Raw genomic sequence first — 10,000 nt, 5'->3', positions numbered from 1 at the left:
CTACCCAGGGCCGTGTGTTATTACAATCGGCATTTCTTTACTTTTCATCAGTGTACAGTCATTTATTTATTCATGCTTGTCGCTTAACATGCTTAATGGTTTTTTTTGTTTATTTTTTGTTTTTTTTTTGTCTTGAAACTTTTAGTTTTTCTGTAGTTCGTCTGAACGAAGCGTTGATGACGTTTAATTAAATTCACCTACATTTGTTTTAATCTGCTTGCACACAGGATACATATAAGTTACCCCACCGTTTGATCGAGAAGAAAAGACGCGACAGAATAAACGAATGCATCGCGCAGTTGAAGGATTTGCTGCCGGAACACCTTAAACTTACTGTAAGTACGGGAGGGAATGGAGTGCGCCCGAGGTTGTAGTCAAGGTCTGAAGCGCCATCTGGTTGTTGCTATAGAGAAGCGTGCGTTCTGCAATGATGCTGCGCTATTTTTGATATTTCTTATTCCATCCCGATTTGTATTGCCTATAACATACACACTATAACAGCTTAAATGAATGATAAGGTATGTGTTGCTTCATATTGCAGCCATTTGTCCAAGTGCTTACATTCCCGTTGTGTAAATAAGTTGTGCAAAGTATTCGAGGCTGCGCACAAAATATAAATTAAGGTCGAAAACACAAATGGGCTTATTTGTTTCTTAATGTACTTATTTTATTTAACTATGTATTGCTTTATTTATTTATTTATTTTATTTATTCATTCATTCATTCAGTGACCTTTTCTACATTTGCATGACAGCCGCGACGTGGTGTCTCCTCTCGTCGAAGGGTTTGTCCTCGTGAGACAGCAGAGAGCGTTACATAAGAAAGCCGAGCGTACTAACCGGAGCGCTTCCTCTTTTAGACGCTGGGACACTTGGAAAAGGCAGTGGTGTTGGAGCTCACGCTGAAGCACGTGAAGGCGCTCAACAGCTTGCTGGAACAGCAGCAGCAGCAAATTATTTCTCTGCAGAACGGGATGCATATCGGTGAGTGACTGAGAAGGCTACACTCGCACTGATGTAATTTAACGTGGTTATAGCACACCTCATTGCATCCTTTTTTCTTTTTTTTTTCTTTTTTCTTTTTCTCGCTTCTGGAAAAAACTAAACAAACCAAAAAAAAATGCTGTAGACATGCTCGGACTTCTGAGTAACAAGATCCGTTCATACAACTTCTGTTGCACTCTCTCGTACTCGGCAGAACTTTGCTGACTGATGTGCTGTGAAACTTGCCAAAAAGAGAGGAAATATGGGCTTTGCTCTCATCTGCACGTGTGTGTGTGTGTGTGTGTGCGTGCGCGCGCTGCAGGGGATCAGTCCAATGGGAGCCCCGAGAGCAGCGAGATGTTCCGCTCCGGATTCCATCTCTGCGCGAAGGAGGTGTTGCAGCTCCTGGCCAGACAGGAGGACCCGCGTGAGCTGAGCCCCACGCACATCGTCAACCACCTGCACAAGGTGGCCGGCGAGCTGCTGCGCCCCCCCGCCAGCCCCCGCCCGGACGCGCCCTCGCCCGGACGCGACCGCCCCGACGTCCGGCAGAAGGCGGCGGCGCCCCAGCCGCGGGGCCCCGAGGGCCACGCCAAGAACTGCGTCCCCGTCATCCAGCGGACGTACCCGCAGGGCAGCGAGCAGAGCGGCAGCGACACAGACACGGATAGCGGCTACGGCGGCGAGCTGGAAAAGCGGGAGGCCAAGGGCCCGCGGACAGGCTGCCGCGGGCGAGAGGGCGCGGAGCCGAAGTACGCCCGGACGGGCGCCATCAAGGAGGAGCGGGACGAGCCGCGGGCCAAGCGCGCACGCTCGGACTCTTCCGAGGACGAGTCGCTGTCGGGGCACGAGGTGCTGGTGGCAGGCCACAGGCCCTACGTGAACTTCTCGCCCCACCAGCCGCCTCTCTGCATGCCGTTCTACCTCTTCCCCCCGAGCGCGGCCACGGCCGCAGCCTATCTCCCCGTGCTGGAGAAGTGCTGGTACCCCGGGGGCATGCCCATGCTGTACCCCAGCCTCGGGGGCTCCGGGGCGTCCCTGTCACCCGACAAGCTCCCCTCGTCGATGGTCATGTCGCCCAGGGTGGCATCCCCCATCGCCCCTCAGACTCCCATGGACTCTCCTGCCCTCCTCCAGGCCCTGAAGCAGGTCCCTCCCTTAAACCTGGAAACCAAAGACTGAGAGCTGTGTAGGAGCCCCCCCCCCCACACACGCCCACGCCCGCAGCTTGGCCCTCTGAAAGTGCTGGGTGATGGGAGCGCTGACGGAGGACGCAGTGACGGAGCAGGAGGAAGATGAAGAGCATGCTGGAGCTTTCTTCCCCTTCCTCTGCCTTGAAGGGTTACGCCACCTACTCCCCCTGACTGCTACTCTTCTCACACACACACACACACACACACACACACACACACACACACACACACAAGCCCGGTGGAGAGAGAGTGTCCCTGTAGAGATGGATACGCACTGGACATTCTGATGAAGATGAGGAGTCGAGATAGGGCAACACCCAGAGTGCGCTGTTTTCAGTCACTGTGAAGAAGGTGAATTTGAGAACACTGAGCTGTTCGCGTCATTGAAGGACCCCTGCCGAAGCACTCGCGCTGACGGTTTGATTTGAAACATAAATAAACAAGTAAACTACAAACAAAACGTAAATCCAGAATGTGATGTGTACACACCCCCCCCAAACGAAAAACAATAAGTCCTGCCCTTTGCACACACCTTTCTGTTTTGAATGTAAACGAGAAAAAAATAACTAGAGAAACCCCTGTAGATGCTGCTTCGTGGTGTTTGGACGTTTCTCTGTGCTACAGAGCTTTGAGAGGAGCTTCACACTGTTGTGACTCTGTGGCTGCTTTAAACCAAGGCTGTCCTGTTTTTTTTGTTTTTGTTGTTGTCTTGTTTTTGTTTTTTTGTTTTTCACTTCTTTTTTTTTTTTTGCCTGGCGTGCTACCAAATAATGGTCTGTCTACTTTAGTTGACCTGAGCTACATCACAGGAAACGGCAACTTCAAACAATCGCCCCCATCTCGTCCCCATCTCTGATTCATCTGTTACCCCACAAACTGAATCCCTCAAATACTTGTGGGGGGTGACTTTGGCCCAAAAACATGTCACTTGTGTACATAAGGGAGTAATGTATTTTATTTATTTTTTCTTTTTTTTTTCTTTTTTTTAGAGCGAGAGCGAGAGATTGTAATATATCATTGGTTGTGCAAGTAGTACTTGTGAGGTAACCATGTTGTGTAATGCATTTGTTTATACTACGTGTACATCTATATTTTTGATACATGACCTGCAAGTTGTGTGTCTGCATTGCGACAGATGGGAGTTCCCGACTGGTTCGTTGTAGGTGATGTTGGCATCATGTTCTATGTTCATTTCTGGTCAAATTAAGACAGATCTTTGTTCATGCTGTTGCCTTTATTTGTTTCAAGCAGTAAAATAATTACAGTTATGTACATTTTAAATTCTGAAATCTTTGAGAAGCGAGGAAAGTGAATGTACAATGTTTAAACCATATACTAGTTTTGTATAGGAAAAGGTACTTGGGTTTTTTATTTTGGGACCTAACAGAAGGTTGCTTGATTGTATATATATTTTGTCAAAATTTATTGTTGACATACATTTAAAAAGTATTAATAAATTTTTTTTTTCCTGTGGAAAGGCTGCATGTTTGCCTAGTCTTTGCATCCACAGCTAAACAAGTTGTCGCCCTTTCTCAACGCTGCGCATCCTTATATAATGACTTATATAACCTGCAGTCTTATCTTACTGGCACCAAAATGGAGTTTTCTATTTTATATTTCATCCTAATCAATAATAGCTATCACTCCGAAGACGTAGACTACAAACACCATCAACAACATAAACTAACGGGCTACTAAATATCTAACTAGATTCGTTTTAAAATACATAACACGCATCTTTAGACTAACTCTGCATCATGAAATTTGCATCCAAGATTACTCAAAATCAGCTGTTCTCAATAAAGTCAAAATCGAACAAACGCTAAACGCAGCTTTAATTCTGCGTGGAGTATTTGCGATTCAAACTAAGACCGGGCGCAGCCTAATTTCTGAATTCATGTCTGCGTGGGCGCGAGCACTGGCGCGGACTCCGCTTAAATCCCGCACGCCTGGCCAGCCGTGTGTGTTCACGCTTTCTCCCGCTATAGCAGTCCTGTTTATCCGTGTGTGTTCACTCTTTCTCCCCCTATAGCGGTCCCGTTTCCTCCCCCGACCCCACCTCTCCGGGAACGGGAGCCGACTTTATCCCGCTCGTCACGTGTAAGTCCATGCAGCTGGCAAGCCAGCGTGGGCAGCCTCACGTCACCTATTCAGCGCGTCAGTACACCACAATAGGACCTTTTTTTTGTGTGTTTTTTGTTTTTTTGCATGATTTTTCTTTTCTGATTTCCTTTTTTATATAACACGCCAGCAAGTGCAGAAGCTGTTTGCATTCACAGGCCACTACTGTTGTGAATAGTCTACTGCTGACCACGACGGAGGCTCAGAAATGTTCAGACCAGCTCGTAAACATCCGTGGGCTGATTGCTGAGTGATAAAACTGAGTTATTTCACAGTCTCATGAGAAACATGTGACGGGTCCATATGTCATCCTTGTCGAACATACACGTGGGAGAGCAGAATATGATTAAAATAGCCTCCTGATTTCAACATTTATTTTTTCGAAATATTTAACTTCTCATTCTGTGTTTTTAAAAAAATATATATTTACTGTTTATGCTCCTCGGGGTGTGTGGGCAGTCTTTCTTTGAATACTGTTTCAAGAGAAATATAAGCATACAAACAAAAAACATGTTATCAGTTATTTAAGCAAATATCCCACACCGACAAAAGTCTATAAAAAAAGAAAAGTTGGTTCGTATGTAGGATAAACCAGTCACCACAAAACATTGTAAAAATGACTACTTAATGACAACAAATAACTATCTTACCACTGTTAGTATTGAGGTTATAGACTTGGCAGATCAGTAGTTTGAAATGTAATTCGAGGGCCATCTTGTGGACAAACGTGGCACTGCAGACTTGTCACAAATTGCATGTTCTTGCACATAGGCCAGGAGGACCTGGGTGTAACACAATCAGACGCCTGAACACAGATCTGATAACCACGGAGAAAATACCAAGGTGTGGTGGTTTCCAGGAGCAGAGCTGAGCACCTCCAGGCTAAATAGACTAAAACACAGGCTACTGTATTTGAAATGGTCATGAAAAATGTCCACCTACTTGTTTGATGACCTGTAATCTTTTTCTGTGTCCACCCACCTCTGAGTTCAAAGAGATTCATTATCACATTATTTGTAATATGATTACAGCAGCTGTAATGAACCTAACAAAATGTTAATGTTTATCTGTAAAGATGTACAGTATCTAAAATAAACTTGGCTTAAAGTGAATTTAGTGGTTATCAATGGTCATATATGGTCATATATTTTCCTCCCTCTCTCTAACTCTCTCTTACACACACAGACACCTCTGACTTACTGCTTACTGAGTAAGTGACTATGATAGCTGCTTTTATTTATACACATTATTAGTTCTGTACTGGATTGTTTTGTATTGTTATTGTAGCGCATTATTTTTATGTTAAATTATATTTTGTTGTGTTACATTGAAACCTTTCTGGGGTTTGGCATTTCAGTATTAAAATTCAAAGATGCCCCAGTAAACTCTCTAGGGCTGTTTCTCAGTTCTGCTTCTGGGGACCCTGAGTTATCTTACATTTTACATTTACATTTCTGGTATTTAGCAGACACTGTTATCCAGAGCGACTTACAAAAGTGCTTTGTCATTTACTCATAGAATACATCCAATAGACCAATGATCTAGAATACTGTAGAAATACAGGGATCACTGCTGATGCCTAGAAGTACAAAATACATAAGGTCTATCTCAGACGACAATAATTGCAATAAATAAGTACTAGAATTTGTTAGTCAACAAAAGAGTCCACATCAGTGTAATAAACAATACCCTATTTTAGGTGGGGACCCACAGAGTTATCTCACATTTCAGGTGTCTACCTGACATTGCCAGGTCATCTCATCAAGCCCTCTGCTAATGACCAATGAGTTGAATCACATATGTTAGATATCTGAGCCATCTGATGACATGCTGGGTGCTGGTTTATGAGAATGAATAAATAAACCAGAGAATAGATGATGTTGGCCTTATCGTCTACTGCCCTCTGCCGTAGGGAAAGGGTAGTGCCCAGGAAAATGGCGTTAGATGTGTAGCTAGTTAGCAGCTTGTCATTAGATTCCCAGTTGTTTGTGTTTTCCACTGCACATTCACATTTATAGCCTTATTTGTAGAGATCTGAAAGTACTAAACCATATACATTACTTTACAACGGCCATAAAACACACAGGCACAAAAGTAAAAGACAAGTTAAAAAAAATTTTCAACTAGCTATACAGGTAGGGAATTTCAAAGTGTATAATAACTACTGTTCCATGAGCAGTGGTGTCTCAGTGGTTAAGGTACTTAACTTGTAAGTTGCTGGTTCAAGCCCCACCACTGCCAAGTTGGCACTGTTGGGCCCCTGAGCAAGGCCCTTAATCCTCAACTGCTGAAGTTGTACTCACTCATAATTGTAAATTGCTGTGGATAAAAGTGTCAGCTAAATGCCAAAAATGTACATTTCTTGAAAAAAAGAACATTGTCCAGTGTTTTCCGTGAGTTTCTATATGCTTCTTATATATTATAAATATTTTCTTACTTCTGAACACATCTGTGATCACATATTATCACACCAACAGTGAGCAGATCGCCTCCGTTTTGGGCGCTTATTTTAATCTCTCTCTCTCTCTCTCTCTCTCTCTCGGCTGTAAACTTCATAGTCATATGATCCTGCGTCACGGTCCGGTGCGGCACTAAGGCAGGCGAGCAGCTCTTGTGGGGGCGGTTGTGTGTGTTCGGCGACTCTCACCATGCTGGCGCTCATCAACAGGCTCCTGGATTGGTTTCGCTCGCTCTTCTGGAAAGGCGAGATGGAGCTCACCCTCGTGGGCCTGCAGTATTCTGGAAAGACCACGTTCGTCAACGTGATCGCGGTGAGTCGCGAGCTGGCGCGAGCGTCTGCGTTCTCGCCGTTAGCACACGAGCTAAGATAAAGTAAGCTAAGCTAAGCTAAGCGAGCCGGTTGGCAGGCAAACCTATCTTACTTGCTAGCCAGCTGCGTTTATTTCATATAACGCTTCGGGTACTTTGACGTCCATCGCTACTATTGTTTTTTGTGCGCTTTATTATTAACGTTTATTCGGTTTCCGTGGTGTTTTAAAGCCAGTCAGGCGTGTCAGCGCCTCAGGTGGAGGTCGCGGTCAGTTAGCTGTAAGCAGCCCTAGGTTTGCTAGTTAACTAGTTAGAGGTGCGTGTGTGTGGATGTCAGATTGGGGCTGTGAAATCTTGATTTTAAGGAGAATTGTTTTCTTTAGATTGATGCTGGGACTGTTATTATCTAGCTAGGTTAGCTAGTACTTCTTAGAAATGGCTAACCTTACATTTCAGTACACACAAGCATTGCTTACTCATTTGACAGGCAGGCTAACGTTGGGAACTCGAATGGAAGCAACACCACATTTTTGGTGCTTCTAGGTAAAGTGGATAGGTAGGCTGTTCAGAGCCCACTTTGGTTTGGGCTGATATGACTCAGTCCGACAACTGACTAAATATGAGAATCTCTGGATTTAAAATTGGACTTATTTTGAAATATTCTTCCAACTAAAATAAGCCTACTTCGTAGTGGCATAGTTAATCCTGTGTCATGTAGCGTAATGAATTATAAGGCATCACGCTACATGATGTGGAATCAAATTCGCCGGTTTCTTTTAGCATGTCACTGGTTTTTCCCGTTAGAGTTAGGATAGTTGGCTATTAGGTATGACGCTTGTCGAATATTGTTTTATTGCTCTTTTGTAATATTGTTAATTGCTTTTCTTTTATTGTAAAGCGTCATCTATAAAATATTATTGTTGTTATTATTATTAGTGGTCGTGGTGGTAGTAATTATAGTTAATGACGTATTCAGTTTGTATTAGTACTGTGCTATTTTGTGTTGATCAATAAAAGTAAATCATTTACAAAAGAAAAAGAACAGGCCTTTAATTCTAAAATGGCCTGAAAAAATTTGATTTGAATACCATGTACTTCTGAATGGGTGTGGGAATACAGAATATAATTACACCGTTAAAAGTGGTGGCAGAATAGTAATTCAGCATGTCGTGCACGTTTTTTTGTTAGTGAAGGTGCACCATGAAACCAGCATCAGAGCACTGAACCATTTGAAAATATCTTTTAAAAACTATTCATTTGTCAACTAATAACCACAAAGATTGTTCTGACCAAGCCAAAGGTGGTGATATGGTTTGGAGATCATCGTGACATAAATATGTTTGAAAGTCCAGGCCACACCTAATTCACATTCTCTCTCATGCTGTGCAGATCTAAGTAGTTGTTGCTCTTTACTGCTGATTCACAGCTGACGCTGTTCCGCAGGCCTGTCAAAAAAACCAGCGATGCTGCAGAATGCTCTGATGGCCCCGCTTTGGTGCAATTATTGATCGTGCGAGTTTGTGGGGGAGTGAGGCGATAACTTGTTTTGCCTTCTTGGCAAGCCTCAGAGAGAACCGGTCATTGAGTTCAGTCGCGTGTCGAATGAGGTCAAGGCTAGCGGGTATTGCTGGTAGGCCTATTTTCCCCATCAGCACAGTGAAGTGATGTCAGGCCAACAGACATTACAGAAAGCCTTTGATTCCCACTACAGCCCCTACCCTTGACGCTTCCTCCTTCGCACTCAATGGCAGGACGACATGTCTCGTGCCCTGCCTTTCCTCGATTCCCTCTTCAGTCCTACGTCTGAAGAAGAAGAGCTGTAACGGCGTGGGCTTGGCAGTGGGCCAGAGACTCTTCCCTTACAGGCAGTAAAGCACAGAAACCAATTACGCAGAACGGAGACTACAAGTCCCGAGCATCCTTCTAGATTGGGCCCGGTTAAAAAGAATGGTTCAGTGGGAGGCAGCTCAAATACACCTGCCCAGGCTGACAAGGTGCATTCGGTCCAGTCCGTGTGGCTAATGGATTTCTGTGGTGGGGATTGTCACCAGAGGGCTACCGTTTTTCCCATAACCATCACATCACCTCAGTGGCTCATGTGGTTATGGACATGGTTGTGTTTTTCCCTTAGTAGCAGGCTACTTCCTGTAAAGGAGTGCCCAGACTTGCTCCAGGCGACCCACCCTGCACAGTTTCGTTCTGTCCTCTGCTCCTAAGCCTCTCAGAGCGTCTCCGTTTTGCCGTGTTTGATTTCAGTCCAGACCTCAGCTGTTCTAAACCTTTTGGGAGTACTTATGTTGAAAGAATTTGAGCACTATCCATTCACAGCAGTTGAATCAGCCAAAGATGTCAGCCAGGTGAGTCAGACGTTTCAGGATGGAGATCAAATTGGCCAAACCTGGCCCGAGTCTTCAGCACCTCCTGGAAGGCTTTGCTAGCCAAATGAGGTGTGTTGGCTTAGATTTAGAACTAAACCCTGCAACTGGGTAGATATTCAGGAGTGAGCTCAGTCTATTTCAGACAAGTTGGCCCACGATGACCCAAAACTAGGGCTGCTAGCCAACAGCATTACGTCTCTCGTGACTTCAGGCTGACTGGCATCGCTGCTTTCCATTCAGCATGCATATGTTGTTTGGGACAGCATGACTCCATGTACATGGTTGTGTTTCTGTGGGGTTTCTTTTTTTTGCCTTGGCATGGTAGATGTGCTATCCAGGGTTTGGCAGTACTGGAGAGCTGATTGCTGGAATGACAAAGCACGTTGCCCTGTGTTGCACTACAGGCTCCACTGCGCTCACTCACCATGTGTCTGCTCACGCTGATATTTTGAGTGTTCTCCATGTACATGTACATGTTTAAATATGGCCTCCACCCTTATACACACACTCAGGTTGCATGTAAATAAGGCTTCACTGCAGGCTTGCCTAGGCTGTT

At 44.7% G+C, this 10,000-nt stretch overlaps 2 protein-coding genes across 2 annotated transcripts in view; both read left to right on the top strand.

The window, feature by feature from the left end:
• bhlhe40 (basic helix-loop-helix family, member e40) overlaps positions 1 to 3,653 on the top strand; it is a 4,286-nt gene extending 633 nt beyond the window's left edge. The window contains exons 3-5 of the mRNA XM_035520349.2: positions 228 to 335; positions 860 to 983; positions 1,306 to 3,653. Coding sequence (XP_035376242.1) covers positions 228 to 335; positions 860 to 983; positions 1,306 to 2,165 — 1,092 coding nt within the window. The 3' untranslated portion in view covers positions 2,166 to 3,653. The remainder of the gene's footprint in view (positions 1 to 227; positions 336 to 859; positions 984 to 1,305) is intronic.
• Positions 3,654 to 6,866: 3,213 nt separating this feature from the next.
• Positions 6,867 to 10,000, top strand: part of arl8bb (ADP-ribosylation factor-like 8Bb) — a 17,634-nt gene continuing 14,500 nt past the window's right edge. The window contains exon 1 of the mRNA XM_027024938.3: positions 6,867 to 7,068. Coding sequence (XP_026880739.2) covers positions 6,946 to 7,068 — 123 coding nt within the window. The 5' untranslated portion in view covers positions 6,867 to 6,945. The remainder of the gene's footprint in view (positions 7,069 to 10,000) is intronic.

The sequence above is a fragment of the Electrophorus electricus genome, chromosome 22 (genome assembly GCF_041902795.1).
Source record: "Electrophorus electricus isolate QZ-2024a chromosome 22, ASM4190279v1, whole genome shotgun sequence".
NCBI lineage: Eukaryota > Metazoa > Chordata > Actinopteri > Gymnotiformes > Gymnotidae > Electrophorus > Electrophorus electricus.
The sequence above is the reverse complement of the archived record's forward strand: the minus strand, read 5'-3'. Positions and strand labels throughout refer to the sequence as shown.